Source organism: Toxoplasma gondii, chromosome XII, assembly GCF_000006565.2.
Source record: "Toxoplasma gondii ME49 chromosome XII, whole genome shotgun sequence".
NCBI lineage: Eukaryota > Apicomplexa > Conoidasida > Eucoccidiorida > Sarcocystidae > Toxoplasma > Toxoplasma gondii.
The window spans coordinates 5997912-6018714 of record NC_031480.1 but is presented as its reverse complement, the minus strand read 5'-3'; the positions used below and the strand labels follow the sequence as shown (position 1 = coordinate 6018714).

At 50.4% G+C, this 20803-nt stretch overlaps 2 protein-coding genes across 2 annotated transcripts; one reads left to right on the top strand and one right to left on the bottom strand.

Moving 5' to 3' along the window:
- TGME49_278580 (hypothetical protein) lies at nt 1-3966 on the top strand (the record flags this gene model as incomplete). The annotated part of the gene is made up of 4 exons (XM_018781809.1): nt 1-87; nt 328-1250; nt 1566-2044; nt 2189-3966. The coding sequence occupies 4 exons, from the start codon at nt 1-3 to the stop codon at nt 3778-3780; spliced, it is 3081 nt and encodes a 1026-aa protein (XP_018635126.1). The 3' UTR covers nt 3781-3966.
- Nucleotides 3967-5861: 1895 nt separating this feature from the next.
- TGME49_278600 (hypothetical protein) lies at nt 5862-15760 on the bottom strand. Its single transcript, XM_018781810.1, has 6 exons — nt 15657-15760; nt 14231-15181; nt 13449-13885; nt 11327-13132; nt 9871-10859; nt 5862-9515 (listed from the first exon to the last, which is right to left on the bottom strand). The coding sequence occupies exons 2-6, from the start codon at nt 14871-14873 to the stop codon at nt 9455-9457; spliced, it is 3936 nt and encodes a 1311-aa protein (XP_018635125.1). The 5' UTR covers nt 14874-15181; nt 15657-15760; the 3' UTR covers nt 5862-9454.
- Between the last annotated feature and the right edge of the window lie 5043 nt (nt 15761-20803).

Below are 20803 nucleotides of genomic sequence, written 5' to 3'. Positions count from 1 at the left end.
ATGGCCATACTGTTCGTGCTGGCTACTGGTGTGAATCTGTCCCTTTTCGGTCTCGGAGTTTTGCTACTGTTCAGCCAAGTAGCGGGGGTAAGTGACTCTAGGAGGTCTTGGCGTCGCATTGACGATAGTACCACTTTCGGGATGTGTACGGTAGCCCAGCCTGGCAGCAAGGCACACAAAGGGATGGAGCGGTGGCGTTAGCATAAACTGCTTTGTGCAACCGGTTCTGGTCACTGACCAACGGCAAGCAGACAGTTTTGCGGTCTGTTGTAGCATGCGGCTCCGGTCACTCTTTGCACCAAATGTCTTTTGCTCGTGCTGTTTCAGGTCGTCACGGTTGCCATAATATGCCTGCTACTGGTTGCAGAAGCATATGCTTCGTGCGTTGCGATCGCTCTGGCAGCTGACAGGATACGTGCAATCCGAGAGTCTATTGCCGGTGATGATCCGCACGCACAAAAGCTACCTGAAAAGCACTGTGAGACCTTTGGGGTTGCATTGCCCCCGCTGCGTGTCTTACGTGCGCCAGCAAAACGTCGCTGGAAGTCTTGCAGAAAGTCAGAGTCAGTGAGTAGCCGATTTGTCCACTCGAGTGAACGGCTACACTCAAGAAGCCGCTCAACGACTCCATCTCCATTGGTTCCAAGTCAAAATGGGGAAAAAAGAAGACGTGACAGTGAAGCATCTCAGTTAGTTTCGGAAGAGGGAAGAGGCGAACAGAAGAGCATACCTTTGTTCACAGACACGCAATTGCGTGAACTGAACGACGCAAGAGAACCCTCTAGGCTGGCGCCCTTCGAGGGCTTCTTCCCATTCACTGCTGATATTGCTCGGGCTACCCATGACGAGGAGTGGAAAGAAAAACACCTCTACCCGCCAGAAGAACTCCCTTCAACAAATAAGGTTCAGCAGCCTAGTCCCTCACCTGCTGAGCAGGCGAATGCTGGATGCGTTGACCAGGGCGTTGAAAAGATAAAGCTTGAATCCCATCCTCGAATTCTTCTCGATAAGCAAACCCTCAGCTCATCGTGCCGTCCGAAGAGCGGGAGGCAACGGCACCACGACTTCGAAAAAGAGCCTACAAAATGTATCGAGTTCGGTGTCCACACAAGCGCCTGCGAAAAGGGGTCGCTGCCGCACGTTAGGCTGGGCGCACTCTATAAGCGGTGCCGATGGTGCAACCAAGTTGTGGACAAGAGCAGCCGTCATAGTTTCAGACTTGCCACGTGTGTGGGTCACTGTAACCGAAAGTACGTTTACTCACTGAACAGATTTCGTTTCGATGCAGCCATGCCTGGACATGGACATGAACGACGCTCTTCTTAGAGCCCGTGTGCATCTGTGTAAGGCTCTTGGTTATTCACCCGCATCCGGTTGGCCGACTCTGTACAGGGGCAGTGGCATTGCGTCCTTGTTCGCACCATTCGGTAGAAACACGCACGAAAGGAGACACTGCCCTATAATCTGGCGCATTCACGTGGACGGCGAAAACATGACAGCTCGACTGCGAGGTGTGCCGTCATATGTGATACTCCAGTTGCCTCCTGTCCTGTGGTTGTCTTCAGGTCAAACATCGCGCAGGTGGCGCTGCGCCTGATTCGAGTCTCGTTTCTGTTTCTCTGCGCGGCAGCAGCTTGGACAAAGAGCTTATTTTTCCCAGATTCCGCAGCTGCAGCTCTTGCTGAAGCGCGCCGTCACTTCCCCATCGCCATGGATGTGCCTACCGTCTCTCGGTGCTGCCTTGTCGCAACACTTTCCCTGAACATTAGTCTCGTTCTTTACCTCCTGCACATGTTGACGAGACTACTTTGCATCCACCAAAGTCTGCGACGGAAGAATACGCTGCTGGAGACCGCGTCCGTAACAATCCCACAAACTATGTGTCCGACATGTAGTTCTACAGTCTCCTCTTCACACTGTCGAGCATGCGCGAGTCTTGCCGGTTACCCGCCCGCAGGTTTTGTCCCTTCGGCTCACACATCTCTGATAACAAAATGCTCTACTGCTTCCATGGAACGCCACTCTGTTCGCCCTCATTTCTCTGGTTCGTATCCTCCCCAGTCTCCCACCACCAGTGCTCACAGAAGTAGCTGGAACCAGACCCAGAAGGAAATTTCATCCTCCTTCCGACTTCATGGAAGGCCACTAGTCACCTGCTCAACCAGAGATGTCTGGATGGATGTTCCAGATTGCTGTCTCGGCTGGGGAAAACCGGGTTTTGCTGAGGTGCCTCCAGTAAAGCGGCAGCTTCATATTGTTCAGTCACCAGCTGCCCGAATCCCAGATGCAACTCCGACGGCCCGCTTCCACGTGGAGACCTCGCATTCACAGTATGGTGTCAAAGCAGCAAAACACACTGAAATACCTGGAGAGGCGACATGTAGTAGCACGGTCACAAGCGGTTCTGCTTCATCGAGGCTGCCGTCTTCACTATCTGGAGCTCCTGAATCCGCAGTAGTGTCTGTTGCGCGCGCTATTCGCCAGCAAGACAGTTCCACTCCTTCAGCTAAAAACTGTCACTTTTACGAGGGTGCAGCACATCGGTCGTCCCATCATCACCTGAAGAGGAAGCGGTCAACGTCAGCTCCAAACTTCCGCAGTTTACAGTCAGCGAAAGATGACGGCACCAGGAAAGTGGAAAGTGGGAATAAGAACCCTGCATTCTCAATGGACAAACATCCGCAACCCAGGTCCAATGATGACTCCTGTAGTCCGTGCCGGTTCGGCACAAGTCATCCTCGAGCTGAGCACACAGGTGACCTGGAAGGGAGAGGGTTTAGGGGGTCCCGAAATCACTCTACAGTCGCATTCATAAGTTCTGAACCAGAGGAATGCCGAGGCATCGACGCGGTTGCTGAGTTGTTTCAGGAAAGGAGTCACCAACGATGCGATGAAGGATTGGAAACCCTCGCGGGGGGTGTCACAGGCGACAAACAGGGAATCTCGTCTCTTCCGACGCCTTTAGAAACAAGTTTCGCTGATGAAACACACATTTTTGTTGCAAATGCTTCTATCGGTGGACAAGGCGGCCAGGGATCTAAATTGACAGACTCCGTAAGCGCTCTCAAGGGCGATGAGAAGGAGAAACACGTCTTCTGCCGCCAGTCGGTCATGCAGTCAACGAGTGTTTTCGATACAATGTCCTCATCCCCAATACCGTCGGAAGGTCCAGATGACGAAAAAGGTAGACACGTTCATGTGGATAACGAGATATGTGTGAGATCAGAAGCCTTGCCTTTTTCGCTCGATGCGTTTCATTACCAGGACGAGAGGGAAGTGATGAAGCAGCCTCTTTCCTCAATAAGCAAGGACCAGCAACCGGAACATTCACAAGATGCTAATGTCTTCGAGAACTGCAATGGCGCCCGCGTACCTGTTTCGTGCCAGATGGATGAAGAATCCGAACAAGGCGGGATTGGCCGCAGTATAAATGTGACCGATGGTGGGGTCTTGCCGCGAATGACAAAGAATGAAATCGGAGCTGTACAGGCACGTCACGAGTTATACAACCAAAACCAGAAATCATGTGAACTTGTGGATTCAGACGACACTGATGAAAATCTAACAGCTTGGATGAAACTGCAACGGCTTCGAGAGCTCCTCGCCTGCCTACAACTCCGTCAGCGGCAACGCTTAGGACAGCAGCTCGCGGACGCTCCGTCGCCGGAGCTGACCATGATGCCGACGCGAGTGCTAATCGAAGCGACTCCAGAGTTCTTGTGCCTGGGCAAGCAGAAAGATGAAACGCCACGAGTTTCCCGCAGCGCATCAATCTGCTGAAAATTCGACGATTGCTCCTGTTACGCTAGTAGCACTATTCCACTCGCGGAAGTGCCACGCAATGACAGGGAAAATTACACATACGCGTTTTGTCTCAGTCGTTCAAAAATGGTACTGATGACGGCTCGTAATGTGAAGGCATTTCGTGCCTCCTCGGAGGCATGTACAAGGATTTAAGTGTGAGCCGGCTCTGGCCCTTACCGGCAACGGACAGAAGCCGTGAATTCAAATGTCATGGAGAACGTCGCCCCCGGCACCATGCACATGCACGTGCCATTAGGGGATCTCGGCGACCCCATGACTCTCACAACCATAAATCATTTTCTACCCACTTGTGTTTGTGACGAATTGTAGAGGACTAGGACTGTTCACGCAGGTAGACGACCTCATAGCGATTTATCTGGCGAAGCTACAAGGACGGACAAACGAGATGGAGCCTGTGCAACGACGACAGCCTCTGTTTCTCTCCAGTCAAACTCGTCGAGAGAAAAAAATTTTCGTTACCCCCGCTTTGGTAGAAGGTGCAACCAGTTGTGGCCAATTTGCCAAGCAATTCTGTCATCAGGAAACGCATAAGTGAACCACCCTGGACTACAGCGACCTGCAGCGGATCCGCGCGTAAACAGCGAGCGGTATTCGCACGTAGTCTCTCACAGAGAATCATGTTGACAGTTCTTTCCGAAACTACGAGAAATGTCGAGAGTCTACATGAAATTGACAAATTTTTGCCACGTGCGTCTCCACTGCCATCATTTGTGGCTAGAAACCCATTTCCACCGGAACCCTCCAGGCCGTCTCCGCGTTGAAAAGAAGTGGTAATGAAAGGAGACTTTGACTTCCTGCTGAAAAAATCGTATACGCTCTCCTTAAAGTGCATTCATGCTACGATCCTGCGTGTCAAATGTTTTTGGGGAGCCTTCCTCCCGGGTGAACTTTGTCGAGCATCACATTACTGACTGGATTAATATTTGGTGGTGTCCTTTCTTCACGTGAGAGCATCCATGAAATGCATCTCAGGCCCCCCAAGCGGTGCAACGTTAATTCGTCTGAACGAAGGTTGAAACTAGTTCAGTGATAGCGATCAAATGTTCTTAGCTGGTATATCAGAAGGTGCTTTCCACTGTCACCGCATATACTAGCACCTAACAAACACCCGAATGTACGTATATAACACGATTGTCTAGGTGTTCTTTCAAATGAATACATAATCTTGTAGACATTCACTTCTACGTTCAAAACCCATACGACTCAAAGTGAATCTCCCGCGCTACATAACTCGACGCTGTATGCAAGGCACTTGCTCACCCGTGCGAAGACAGGAAATTTCAGTTACAACGGAACCGAACACCTCCATAAGCTACAAGCATGCTATGGCTTGTTAGGAGGAGACTACGACTAGGGCTGGGTGCGGCGATATATCCGTCGCGTAGCTCCAAACTAAAACGTCAAGTAACGTCCTTGCATCATGGTACTTTAGCTGTTTTTTTAAAGCCGTTTCCTGTGCTTCGGGGATACTGAGACACAGCGAAACTCTAACACCTAGCAATGGCGGACGCACTTGCACGGACGCAGAGACGCCTGAGTAATGTAATATATATATATACACTGAAGAACACGCATGTTCTATGAAAATTTCCGCAGTCGCTTGCCGTGGACAGGGTGCCTAACCGATGTCTCAAGTGACAAAAACCTTGACGGGACAGCGTGTTCATTTCGTTCTACCTTCAGCTAGCGACAAACTATCCAGTGGGTTTCATATATGAAGCGAAGGACATTTCATGACGTCGCAGGGCTCAGAATCAGAAATTCAAGGACGGGAAGAGGTCTTCACGCATCTTGCTCCCTCTACACGAACGGCCCAATCAATGTCTCACGTTCTTGTCGCCACTGGCAGTTCTTCCTTATTCCGTGCAAACTTGGGCAATCTATGGAACTACCGCAGCTGAGTATGCTCGCAAAACTCTCTCGATCAGAGGACAAAAGCCAACGCATGCTAAGAATGGTTGGGAGTCAGCGTAAACCGTTTTAGCATCGGCCGACACAGCAGTTGAGGCAAAGTACCGACGCCCGAGTTTCCAGAACAGATCTTTTTACTTTTCTTTTAAAGTCGCGGACAGTGCCGTACGCCCATCGGTAGACCAATCGGTGTACTAGGGGGAAGGGGATATCCGAGACATGCAGAAAACGTGTAAATGGTATGCCAAAAGCTGAGGGTCAGGGTGACTTGCTCCCCGCACTCTGCCAGACTTGCCAGCGACGTTTCTCTGTCTGTTGTCTTCCGTCAGCACGCGGATGAGGGACCAGCCGGTCCGATCCACTAGTGTTGTGGCTACATTGAGGAGGGGAAAATATTCTTCGCTAGTCAGGACATTAAACGTATGATGAATAAACGAGACCGAAGACTTCCTTTACGTTCACTTAAATTGTATGAAGTTATTTATCGCATTTCTGAACAGGTCGAGAAACTGTGTGAATGGTGGCATTTCTGTCAATTACTGCGTATGAGTTTGTTACCACAAGTTCCACTTCTGTGGTCACCCCCTATAATACGCGTTGTTTTTTCTTAGCGTTAATGTCCCTTGTTTTCGGAAGCCCTTCCGATACTGGTTTTTCTCGTGGTTTTTCTTCTTAATCGACCGCGTCTTAGAAAGAGACGTGGAACGGGTTTATCGGACGGAAATTTCAGGTGTACCAGCAGGAGCAACCGTCGTCATTATGTTCGAAGAGCTGATATCGTGTGTCCTTGGTGTTGCAGCGGCTGTTGCCGGTATTCTTGCCATAGGTAAGAAGAGAAGAGGAACATGAAAATCGCTGTCCGGTCTTTCATGAAGCTTTTTGAGTGTCTAAACCATTCGTGAAGAGTACTGGGGCAGTATATGGTGGTATATCCGTCGTCCGAGCCACCGGTCGAAATAAAATAATAGCTCCTCGTGGACCCTTACTCCGTTGTGGATGGGCGGTAAAAAGATCTGCACATTTAGACCTTGCCGGCTGTCGTTTATTCGGTACCATCGAAGCTGAGATCGACGACGTCGGTAATGACGCATCACTACATATATATTTATATAAATGATACGACTATACACAGTCCCCCGGAGGAACATTGTTGTTTGTAGAAAAGAGCCGGAGAGTTCATGAGATTCAATAAACGATGCGAGAATCGCGTTCAGTGATGCTACGCTCCGAATTGACACAGTTCATCCCTCAGTATTTGTATGTTGTGTGTGTAAGGGCTTCGATTTTGTAGGAATATTACCTTCAGATAGAGTACGAATTATGCTGTTATTATTCTGTCAAGTTTTATTCCGCGGCACAGTGACGTATAGCTGTGGACTTTCGGATGTTATCGAATACCAGTACGATAACAAGGTATCGTTGCGGCACGCTTCGTTCTTTCAGTTTTCGCTAGTGCACTGGTGTTTTTATCGATAATAAATTCTTGGCCGATCTTCATCCGGATCTTCAGATAGTTGCAACCGAGTGTCAAATCTGTTAGCTCTCTTAGCAGAGTGCAGAGACTTCCAAAGTTTGCCCCGATATGCAAGCCCCCTTCGTTGACAGCCGTCAGTCTTTCAGTGCAATTATCAATGCCCCATGATGCTCACTTACCGTACGTGCTTGTTCGGTGTCTTGTTGCAGCCATGTTGATGTTTCCAGCACGTCACTGAAACGAGCGGCGCTTGACAGCAGGTCCAAGAACAAGAACTACTGAGATGTTCGGCCACTCTCACGAGGACATGCATGGCAGCTTTAGCAGCATTGCCTATGCTGAAGTCAGCAACTCACAAATCATCAATGGTATGATGAATTTGATATTCAAGGAGTCAATGCATGCACCGGAGGTGCCCTGTCTTGTGAACCGCTGTCAAATGTGTGGCCGCTCAAGAGACCAGCCTACCGACCCCGTAGAGATGGCGTGGCGCAATCAAAGGGTATCCACTGGCTGCGGAATACGACTATGATTGGTTTACATCATACGACGGCGTCTTCTGAAAGAAAAAGGCAACTAGTGTCGTGAGCAAGATGCGAGTAAAATTCTCTGACGACTTTTTTGACGACACCGGCGAGGCAACTCTTGTAATATTTTCGTAGCAGAAAGAGAGCTAACAGTATGGAAGTTGCTCTTCGGTAGAGAGGAGAGACGTATGCTATGTATGTTATCGCCTCCAAAGAAATATCAATGAAACCGGTTTCTGATAATTAGCGGGAAGTGCCACCTGACGCGGACTGCATGTTTATAGAGCAGTCATTGAGACGTGGACAGCAGTTTGGTTTTTCCCCGTGTACAGAGTCTGCGCATCAACTTACCCGAAGAAACTAACAGTGGCGAGCTGATGTAACCATTGCCGAAGGGAATACGCGACAGTCGATCTGCACTTGGTTGCCCTACACGTTTGCATCGTACGTGTTTAGGACGGCCGCAGACAGTGCATACGTTGACCACGGTCAAAGCTTAAAAGCATGTACCTGTCTGCTGTCACGTTTTATGGTACTGCGCCGGCGCCAGTGGAAGGTTTTTGGCAGAATGCTAACTTCGTGGCAGTCTGAATAAGAAACCGCTGGACAGTAGGCTTCACTGCGGATAGGTGACGAACTTCACGCACGTGTGGTAAACCCGCGTACCAAGCAGTCCAGATCCACCCAGCAGCACCTGTTCATGTAGTGGAACAGTTTTAACGCTGCATTACTATCGTCTGAATACATGAAGTCGCTAGCAGCGACAGAAATGCTTCCCCCTGTAAGGTGCAGTGCCCGCAACATGGTCATGGCTACTCCGCTGCTCTACAGCAGTACCTGCAAATTCGTGCAGCTATCGCGGTAGACACCTCTGCGTCAGTGTATGCATACAATTATACGTATGAGTTGACCGAGACGCGTGTAACAGTGGTCTCGAGTTGCGTGTGGTTTGTGCGTTGACTACTTTTGCTAGCTCGCAAGCCTTGCACAAAACAAAGGCAAACCCCACAAGCAATGGCAGCGCCACACTGCGTGATGTGGCCGAAAGATAATCATGTTGTTCACTTCACAAATGAAAAGTACGCAGACTTAAATGTACCTTTTTGGCTGAAATAACTGACTTTTTTGACTACTGCGTTTCCTTTGCAAATCCCTGCTGCCACGCCCAGTCTCTAACAGTTGCAGCCCGTGCCAGCAGCATACGACGGCTACGGTACGATTACCGATGTACGTTGCGATCTGCTTTGTTCTAACACACTTATGGCGCCTCACTTCAGACAACAACTGGGATCTTGCATGAACGTACCACGGAAGCAAAGACCCATGGAGTCAACATTTCTCAAAGGTTTTAAACGGGAGTGTTCTTCCTGTCCACGCAACCGACTGCACAGTACACTGTCGCAGCTTTACCAGATACATACCCACGCGACTCGGCCACATCATACATCATGTCTCCAGTACAATGCTGACAGATTTCTACAGCCCTGCAGAAGTGACCGTATATATGCCCGATGTCAGGACCCACTATGACGAAAGAATGTTTCTTGTACGCGGCAGTGTACCGCAACAGGGCAGAATACATCTTCTGCCTTAAGAAGGTCCTTTGCAAGACCAGTTCTGATATTAAGGCTATCCGTTTGCCAAACGCTGTCCTCATACGCAACCACCACATCCATCGGACGACGTTCCTTTGACATTTCCGCTAAAGTTAACTCGATCACTCTCTCCCCGAGTTTGATCCGAGCAAATCAAAGTAGGAAGTATAAGTAGATATTGCCCTGCAGGCACATAACGCACACACAACGAAAGAACGAGCCGGTAGAACATCGTCTTGCCGGCTTCCCTTCTCACGGCAATCTCTTCGTATCTTGCATATCGAACGTAGTGCCAGCCGGAGCTCGGTACCGCCTAGCTCTCTAGTTTGCTGTCGTAAGAATTTACAGAGATGCAGCATCAACAGTTTCAGCAGCACAGCGTTGTGTCGCCCTTATGAAACCGCACATGCCGCTAGCAACTAGGTGCTGCCCATGTCGCTACGAGCGTCAGCAGGAATTATTGCTGCTGTCGTAGCAACTGCCGACATTTCCCTGTTATCAACATAAAACGTCAAACGGCTAAAAAGCTGGGCCGTACTTGTATATCCAGGAATCTCCCTGCGCAGAGTCCGTGCTATCGTGGGAGTTCTTGCGCACATCGTCTCTCTGCCGGTATGCGGGTGGCACTTCGAACATACGAAGTGGGATACAGATTCCTTCCAGCATGTCAGGACGCTGTCCGGAACTTCCCCGATGACCCCCCGAACCCCGCCGCCTTTCCGTCAAATGCTGCTGCGCTCGTTTGGCGAACAACTCTGCCGCAGATTCATGAGTGAGGCTACTCCGCCTGGTGTTCATGGACACCTGACCACGCCGGGAATTTTGTCTCGGCGGTTCGTTAATGAACCTGCTCAACGCCTTGTAAAAACTCGTGTCGTAGAAACTGAACACTGCCGTTTCTTTGTCTGCTGATCGTGCCCAGTCTGATAGCAATTTAATAACCCGTTCGCCACTCGCCTCCTCCTGCTTTAGTGCCTTCCTATCTCGAGCACTCAGGGATTCCACGTAGGCCGCTGCACGCTCTCGTGTTTTCCTCCGTGCTTCTCTCTCTTGCTTGCGCTCCTCACGTCTCTGTCTGAGCCGTTCTCTATTCTCCTGGTGCTTCTGGGTCTGGCGAGCGGACAGAAGGTTTTCCATCATCGTTTGCCCCCGCAAGCCATCAGTCTGTTGCATTTTATGAGAGAGATGTTCCCCCCCGAAAACATGCGTCGGCATAACCTGGGTTCCACTGTTCAGCGGCTGGCCTGATACCTCCTCTGCTGTACTGTCAAGAGAACTATCACTGTCAACACTCGATATATCTTTAGAGAAAACGTACTCATCCTCTTCGGTTTCGGACCGTGACTGACTCGTAACGTCGGTAAAAGCAGTATCCGGTGTAGAGACTTCTCCTTCACTTGCTAGAACAAATGATGCATCGGACATATCGGCCTCCCGTCTACGAGTCCTGGAGGGCTTTATATGCAGCGACAACTCGCGCCTCATGAACAACAGAGGACACGAGACTTCACGAATATGTGCAGCAGCCTGACACAGGAAAACAGAAGGTTCAGAAGCACCAGGTGGTCACGCAACAGGAAAATTCATATCCCATTGCTGAATTCAGGAAACGAATGGACGTGGACAGGAGTTATATTTGCATCAAGTCTACAAATGCTTAGGCAACTCGAAAGACGGAAGCAGCACTAGTCAACAGCGTGCACATTCCACAGTGTAATCCAGAGTAACATGTTAAAAACTCGAGGCCGGTGAATACCGTCTTGTGAAAAATTGTCCTTTCCAAAACCTCCCGCACCTCGGAAGTGCGAATAGGGGTTTAGGTAAACAACACTTGCTGCGGTAGGACTTTCTAAAATCGCGACTGATGAAAGTCCATAATTTCTATGAGCCTGCGCTGACTAAACGCGTACATGGCGCAACCTGAAAATGTTTCAACGCAGCCATGACGGCCACACGCATATTCTGTCAGTGCACAGGTCTCATTGATCACTCACTTTCTTCATGCCAAACGCAGCTGGTAGCCCCTGAGCACGTTTCTTGTCTCTCTCAAGACGCAGGCGTTTGCTTCCTTCCCGGGCTGCCTGTGCGATAGCTGCCACGCGTCCTCCTTCCTCGGGTTCCGTCACATCACCTGCGAAGCTGCTTGAAAGGAATTGCTTCACTTGGCTGAAAAAAGGCACATCCTGTCCTCTGTCCCCCAAACTATCACTAGGAGCTACCCACGAGTTACCAATACTTCGAACGAGCGAAATAAACGTTTCATCATCTTGTTCCTTCTCATCCTGACTAATGTCCGTCTCTGAATCAGTCAGGGTATCCTCTGAAGAGACATGAGAATCACTATTCGGTCGATGACTGGCAGTGACATCAGATTCTGCGTCTGTGACAATATCCTCACCGACGAAGGACCTCTGCGAAGAGGTGCTACTTCCCGTTGCCGGCTGACGCCCTCGGTAAACCGCTGCAGGATGACCGGCTTTGTGATCATTGCTGCCAGTGGCCGGCATTTCGTGAGCAGGCACTGCACCATCCTTTCCTTTTGGTGGTGCCTGGTCCCCACTCCCTAACTGCTCATTTGTCAGCATCGTTGGACCCTTCGACACCGCACTGTCCCCCCTGACAGAGTGGCGAGAAACTTCGTGCTCCTCAGTGGTACGTCGATCGTTTCGAGATTCGCCAAATCGCAAAGATATGTTGCACCGTTGATTTTCGGAAGCGTTCTGGTCCTTGTTAATCAGCGCGTCATATTGGCTCTCCCATGTTCTCGGCAGTGAAGATTCATTCTGTACATCTGACTGCATCCGTGGTTCAGTACTGAGCGGACAGTAGGTGTCAATGTTTGCCGACGACCTTTTCTCAACTTTCTGTTTTTCAAAAGAAACGGACCTGCTGTCACTTTTACAGCCTCCATCAAGAACTGGAGTGGATTCTGAACAAGAGTCGCACTGTGAAAAGGATGCAGTAGAGGCAGTCCCTGACTTGAGACGAACGTCAGGATCGAACGGAGAGTGTACGTGCTCGACGGGTCGACCTGACTGTAATTTATGACCTGACTTTCGGATCCCTGAAGCAGTCTGTTCGGTTCTAGGTGCCCCCAATCTGTCGCCAGAACCGATAATGAGTGCCACAACCTCGTCTCCACAATTCTCTCCAGCGTTCTTGTGTGTCTGTGCAGCCTCTACATCGCTGCTACAAACCGAAGGGGCACCAGCACAAGTCCTCCCACCTTCTGCTCTGGCTAGCCGTCCCGCTTTGTGGCTCAGTGTGCTCATGCTGCTGTCACTGCAGCTTGCTCGTCGGAGGGACCTAGAGTCTTCTTCCTGCTCTGGGAATTGGGTCCGACGCACCTGGCTGAAACCGTCGCTACCCCGTGTTGGCGACTTGCCCCTTTGACGGCGGCCGTCTACCCCTTCTGGCTGTTCCCGTTGTGATGAACTGGTGTCAGCTGCCGTTGTGGCACCTGTTTCCTTGACATATCCTTTCCCACGTGTTGCTGGCAAGGGAGCGGGGCCACTTGCAACACTAGATGCCGCTGGAGAGGGCATCCCGCTGCTGGTCTCTGTTTGAGCACTGAGTGTGAAGCTCTCAGCCACAAACGGTGGTGGTCCTCTTTCCTTATCACCTTTGTCCGAACCCAAAGATAATTTAACTGGCAAAGAAAGTCGAGTAGACTGGAGCGAACGATCGATCGAATTACCTCCACTGCGTCCGCCGAGGTCTGGGACCAGCAGCGGTTCAATGAGAATTAATCCTCCGAAGGAATTTGTTCCATTGAAAAGAAGGTCAGCAAAACTGCAGAGCTGAGAACAGAGGAACAAAACACATGATGCTGCACAGGTGAACCTTCGTTGTTTCCGTATGAGAACTTGCCAGCTGCATCACAGTGAGGTTTCTGTGCAATGCCCGTCAAAACCGGGGTTCTACGACGTGTATAGCGAACTGTACTGCCGACACCGCAAGCAGTGGTAGACGGTCTGAAGGTATGGCTTGTCAGCTATAGTCACTGGTGTGTAGTAAGGGAAACGGTCTCCCCTCCAGCCAAACAAAAGCCAAAACTACTCTATTAAACGAGGAAGACACACCATATTTCTTGCAGCACGGCTGCTGTATGCTTACCTCGATGACCGGCCCAGCGGCCAATTTGTTAGCAGAGAAAAACACGTTCTGAGGAGGCACGCGGAGAGTGTCGAGGACAAAGGACAGCAAAAAACGAAGGTTGGCAAGAAGCTTTCCCTTTTCGCTCTCCTCGAGGGTACCTGCAGGAGAGGGTGGCGGTTTGTCTTCGTGGCTCTCGTATCCCCGCACCAACTGTGCTTCTTCTGTGGCAAGACGCTTGTCTCCACCCCCCGGTGCGCCAAAAACCTGTGAAGCCAATGATTCCCTGCACACCTTTCGGTGTCCGGCCTCATCTGGTGCGGCACCACTGGGGTCCATGTCGGAGGTTGAAAGGAAAGCCGATAGAAGAGAGAATGAATTGCCTCGGTCAGCTTGCTCTTTCATGTGCTCGGAGGGAGACGGCACAAAACTGTCTTGCGAAGACATGATGCCGTAACCTTCAGAAAAGAAAATCACATGAACATCCACATTATCTTTCCACTAGAGGCGGGATTCACTTATCGAACACGCAGGGTAGCAAGCACGCATTTATACATTGGCCTTTGCTGATTGAAATCGCTGCACAAAAATGCTGCAAGGTTCTCATACTTGCTAATCAGTCTTGCAGTGATGAGAAATTTTGTGTACTCGTCACAAATCAGTGTAGTCCAATTGTCTGTCCCCTTTAGAACAGGCCTCTTGCTTCCCAAGTGCGTCACCCCCCGGCACCTCAGATATAGTTCAAGGGTGCAGTGTGCCAACTGCGTATTCGGCCTGAAAATCCTACAAGGTTCACTACCCACCTGGGAACTCCATTGCCAGAACATTCAGGCGAAGACGCCTGTGCAAAGCTTTTAGCATGGAAGCGACCGCTCCTAAGTCTTCATCGAAGCTGTGTACATGTATCAGAAGTTTGGTCGAAGACGGCCATCTGTAAAAGAGGCATGGAATGTAGCTCTCCATAGAAAATAGCGCTTCCCCCGGCTGGAACACAACACCTGCCTTTTCAACATTGCCTCGATCACCACTGCTGAAAAGGTGTGCGCCTTCTCGCGTTCGCTCGCTCCAACGTCTTGACTTGTCACCACCCAGTGAAACATCGGCAGATGGGCGCCTTGAGCTAAAGCAACTGGAGGGCCCGCCACCTGGCGTGGAGGGGCTTTTGCTGCCGAAAGTGCTGGATGTGTCGACAAAGGAGCCTATGGTGTCTTTTGGGATGAAGACCAGGTAACCGCTGAAATCTTTGCAGCAGTAACTCCCATTAGAGGGCTTCCTCAAAGCGCGAGTGACGACCGATAGTTCACTTGCCAATTCGGCGTCTGTCAACAGTGTGTCAGACTGGTCAAAGTCGCTTGCTGAAGACAACGAGATGTGGCGACTTGAAGAAGGTGAAGCCGCAGCTTCATCCTTTCGAAGATGATGGATTCCTTCCGGCGGAGTGTCCATAACTGAAAGCGCATTTGAATGCTCAGACGCCCAAGAGTGAAATTAACCCCAAAATATTGTTCGTTAAAGGCAAGCGTCCCAACGACCTGACAATACCAGCGTACCGCTCCCCGAAGTCCGACTGTTAGACGAAAAAGAGATCCCTCATCGTTTTACCAGGTCTCGCCTCAAAAACAGAAAAAAAAGGGAAGGTTATGCGGTCGCCTGTCGTATGGAGACACTCATCTGTAGACTGTGATGTGATGCACCTTTCTTGTCCTACCCTTCAGGGTCGATCCAACGACATCCTAGGCATCCACAGTCATCGTCTGCGCAATTCAAATGCAGCAACATCAAAAACAACGCAGTTCAGTCGCTCCAGACGACGCCGGCCTGCAGGTTATTTTCGGTCAGCGTGAAGATGCGGTTGTTATCACACAGCCGAATTTATGCTCTTGCCTAGTGGATAATGCAAATGTGATTCGATCTGTTAAACGCAGTAGAAGGACCATCAAAAACACTGACCCTCTCCGCGACGAGGAAAAACTAGTCGGAGCCAGCAACCGACACTCGGGGAAAACTGAGGAAGCACGATTCGTCACGTCTGCCGGAACATGAGATCGGGCATAGGCCTAAGTTCTACCACACCGGGAAAAACGTATGTGAGAATGTTTAATGCGATGACGTGGAGGACAAGGGCACGCATCCACGCGAGGAAAAGGCTCTGTTATGAGTGAGTGTTCTCGTTTGAGGCATTATTTTCCTCTATGAACAACTTTCCGACCCACTCGAAGTAGTTAATACCTCATTAAGACACAGGTTTTTTGTCGTCGAATCAGGCTCCCGTTTTCTCGTAGTCTAGACAAGGCCCTCTCTCCACCGTAGTTTACGCAGCGGTGGTCGCCGTTGTTGCTGATCTTGCGGGTATGCTAGCGTCTTGTCCCCCAGGGATGTTGGACCGCAACTACCGATTCACGGCAATTCCAAAGAGACTAACCAAAGAGCATCGAAGGAACAGAATGCCTCAAGAGTAACACAGTTTATCCAATAGTATACTAGAGGGGAGGGCGGTTTGGGTTAAGGGGGGGCTCTCATGCAGGAGGACGGAATGTATCGGCGGGTTGGGATTCAGGCCAGGTGCTACTCCTGCCCCCTGATTTCACACGAATTCAAAACCTGCACAACTCTCTCAAAAAACACCACATGGCGCTTCTTGAAGAAATGGGGCAGAAATTTCGCCCTGAAAAGGATCAGGAGGAGGAAAGCATTTGGAACAAGTACCCACCGTATCGAAACCCCAAAATCCGCAGCGGTAGACAATTCAGCACGTCGATACGGCTGTGAAGGTGGCTGGCTGACCACAGGAGGGTGTGGGACCCTTCCGTCAATAGCGCAAGCCAGCCAGCAAGGCTTTCCCAATGCTGAAGATTACGAGACATTTCCTCGGAAAAAAGGCAACTGCGCCTCTTACAGTGCAGATCGTGCGCAAGTCAGCAAATTTCCTTGCGCGCATCTGTGCGAAATCATTTCTATTCTCCGCGGCAGTTTCCGATGAAAGTGCATTACCTCTTTCCCCGACTCCTCTCTCATCAGCAAAATGAGCAAATTCATACATTGCATAGACGACCTCCCCCAACATTCAGCACTTCCACGAACTCACCCTTGTTTACCGATAACAATCATTCTTCAGTAATGAAGCCAGGGCTAATCCCTCATCTCACATTGTGCATATTAGAGTACAAGATGGCGCGAGCTAAAGCAGCCTTTATGTGCTAGAATCAAACGCACGAAGAACTACGGAAAGAACCAGTAAATATTTAGCGGTTCTGTCAAAAAGAGGCAGGTGAAATCACAAGTAGCGACGAAGGCAACCCTGTCTTCGTTTATGCGGGGCACTAATGTAGCCCAACTGTCTGGAAACTTCTATTGTGGGAGCGCAACCGTAGCCACAGAGACTACTCTTCATGAGGAGACGCCGCCAACTATATCGGGGTTTCTTTCCCTCGCTTGCGGTTGTATAGAACATGTTAGATCGCGGTCGTTCTCATGTGCAATGCCGCGAGACACCTGCAAGCGCCATATGTTCGACCATTTGGGAACGCGGTACGAGCACTCATGGGCACAACGTGTCGAGCGTTTGGAAGAAATAAGTACGAAGAACGCTCTACTGTTGTCTAGCGGAGATGAAAAAATCTATCCCGTTCAGACACGATATTTATGGAAACTGACACCGGAAAAGGATGAGTCGAGGAATCTTCTGCCGGTGTAGATACCTGTCTCCAATAATGACCAGGGTGTGGAGAAAGGGGTATATCATATTCCTGCTGTCTTGCTTAATGTCAGCAATTCTCACACGCTGTCATATCGACGACTCGTGGTAGCATTCCTTGGTCAAGACAACATACTTCGTGTCAGTGGTAGACGAATTGGCGTGATCCCCTCCTTGAGAGAGATGAGCCGGACAGTAACACTGGGCCCGTAGTAGTGCCATCAGCCGCACGCGCAACCGTACCGTATTCCAATTTCGAACAACTTTGGGCTCCAGCCGTTTGATTCATTATTTTACTAGTGGACCTAGAGCAATTCACAGTGCACGAGTCTACAGAGAAGTCCCGTGCGGTGCACATGAACTGCGTCCCCTTGTGGTGCCATATCGTTAGAAAATGAATCACCCACGCTGAGGTATACAAGGGAGGACGTTTTCTAATGCTACGGCCAGAGAGGCGCGACACAATGATCCACCCTCGCAGGGGGCGGGGGGGGGGGCGGCGGTCAACTCTTTAAATTTTTCAGGTGTGAATGGACACCAGTAACCTGGTTGCTTCGTTGCTCGGCAGAATTCAAGACGAGGTCTCTTTTCCGTACACTATGGTTCTCCACCTTGGTATCTGAAAGCCACTTTCAAATGGTTGCTTGCACAATCGTCCAATACAAACCAATCAGTAACACGTTCAAAATTAGCATCACGAAGGAAAGTGCCACAAGGGTCTTCGAGGCAAGCAGCAGCCTTTCAAGCTTTGAAAGCGTCTAGACTACATACAGCATCGTCTGACAACTGGGACGAGCGAAAAAGGGAGATAGAATTTGTTCAGCATCTCGAGACCGCGCTACCCTGACAGTCGGTGGGTATGGGAGCCCACATAAGAGCACGAATGAAACGCACACCGCTTTCAATAGACTTGTTTTTAAAAAAGATGATGTTCTAGGGGCGGGAACGGTCAGCCAATAGTCACCCGACTTACGTTGTTTCCAATCATCTACTGGCGGCGTCAGTCCTGTTTGGGATGAGTGTCAGTTGCTGGTTCTAGCATGCTCCCAACTCCACAACGCCTAGCTTGAGCTTTGACCACAAGCTCGTTGGACCTGGCGCAAGTAGCAATGAGGAGCTTTTTCTGTTATGCCGCGAATTCGTCCTCAAAACGGGACATGACAATGAGCCTTGTATTTTTCTCCGAGACCGTTACTTGCCAAATCGTCGAATGCTCGTTCGCAGTGTGTGATTTCATGGGATTTTTACCAACCTCCCCGCGCTCCGGACCCATGTCAGTGATTAATTAGACTTTAACGTCAGAAACGCGGCTTGCGCGTCTGTCTACAAACGTCGACACGTCACAAATCGGGTCCACTGTTTCCAGACTCTGAAAACCCGGCTTGATGTGCTGTCGAAAAAGCGACCTGCAACTGAACAAGCAAATTTTCGACTCGGTCAAGTACAGCGGAGTATCTGCCGGCATTCTCCATCCCACAACAGTTGTGCAATGAGAAAATGATCTGAGTCGGTGTGGTGAAGTGGTAACTGCATCATAATTCTTCTCGGCATGCGTGGCACTCTTGATCCACTTGCGAACCACCAAGCGAGACCCTCATGCCGGAACCAAGTCGAAAATGACTTAGTTCCAAGCCGTGAGCAGCGTAAATCTGGCATTTCACAGTGACTTTTCCGTGCAGAGCACGCGATTCTGGGTGCTTTTGCATCCACCTAATCTTCAGCATAGTGAGCGTGACGATAACAGAACTCGGCTGCCCTTCCTCGACCCTGTTTTGTAGTTTTCTCCCTTGGACGCCTCCGCTCCTCCGTTATACAGATGCAGCTACATTAAGCTCTCTGTTTACAAACAAGTCCGTTTGATCTTGGTGGCAACCAGAAGCAAAAACTTCTGGACGCTTGAATAAGTCCCTCTGTGTCAAAATACCCAAATGCAAGAGCTGCTGACACAAATGTCGATCACTGGAGACGGCACAAATTTCCTTCCCCCTTCTCGAAAGCTGCTTCAGCTCGCAGCAACGAGACGAGCGGGAAGGCCAGTCCACGCCACAGATCTGCGGACGACCAAATTTTACAAGACAAAGCTTTGTCCCTTCATGCAAAACAGGCGGGGTGGTGGTAGATGCTCGGCGGGTCTCGACTGTGGCTATGCACATGCTCTGGTGAGTGCCACGCCTCACTGGCTAATGTACTAACTACTTCCTAATCGGAGACAGTTTCCCAAAGCTTTTACAGCATGGTCAGCACGATGCAGAGTGTTATGTATGCAGGAAGAACTACGAATGGCGCCAAACCTTCAAAGAACAAAGTGGTGTACAAAGGTGGTCAACGGGCAGACGTGCACAGATCCAAAATGTGGATACGCTCACTGTGCTGCCGAGCTCCAACCTTCAACTGACAAGCAGACCCTTAAGACTTCGCTATGTATTTTTTGGACTAGGGACCCAAAACTCTGTCTCAACGGGAGCAAGTGTAGGTAAGAGTGAATGTTGAAAAACGACACTGCGCGGCATACCATTCATTCCACGAGAAGAGAACGCGAAACACTATGGGCATACTAACGATACATGCTCTGTTTAGGTTCGCCCACGGAGAAGACGACCTCCGCAAGAGGCCCGACCTTTCTCCCCGCAAGGCGTCTCCGTTGATCAATTCCTCGCCATCCCTCCTGAGTTGCCGCTATGCTGCATTGGACGGACATCCGTTCGCTACTCCTCCACGAGGTCCACTGCAACTTTCTTCGGTGCATGTTAGATCAGCTTCACTCCTCACGACTCTGGAAGCGGAGAACGCTCCACACACAGAGGATCTACGTTCTCAAACAACATCACCAGAGAGGACGTTTCGAGAAGAGTGGCCGCACACGGTTGGCCCTCATGGGCTCGGCGCTCATCCAGCAGGGCCAACGGAAAGTCCATCCAAAATTCGTATCATTGCCAGGGACATGTTTGGACCGGAGTTGTCTGATAGACCCGAAGGTTTGAGTACCAAGGAGGGCCGAACATATGATGAAAAATTAACACCCGCCTCAGCCAGACGAATTAGCGAGTGTTTCATCAGCAAGGAGCAGAACAGTAGATGGAGGGTGGCGGACAGCACAACGACTGACGTGGCTGACGCCAGTGCTGGCACGTGGTGTGGTACTTTGACATCCGGTGGACAAGGAGAGGAACTGAGCATACCTGCGTTTCCTCTGCTCCCTTCGACGAGCGCCGCTGCGAGTGACCGACAGTTCCGCGGAGCGGCGTACGCGAACCCAGGGAATACAGGCGCGCGTTCACTGACACACGAATTAAGAAACATCGTAACTCTAGAGAACTCTACTCCAGTTCCCCTCCAATCTCAAGCTGAAGCCGGTGTCTCAAGTTGGTTGACACATTCAGTGTCAAGTGAGCGAGGACGCCGAGAGAACGTTCCAACAGACTATTCTGCGCCCAACAAAGACGTACTACAGCCGTCACTCATCACACAAGGTAGGTGCTGTGCAGGTGTCACGCCGTTAGAAGTGCTTGCGTCTCGCACATCCGAATGAGAAGATTGCTGTTGGTTTAAGAACCGTTTTTCCGTGTTGGTGTCTACTGTGCAGACGGCGCCGGTGAAACTGGCGAAACACGTTACGAAAACCATCTTGAAGAGCTGCAACAGCGGTCAACCACTGCTGCCACGCAAGCAGAATCAGGGAGCT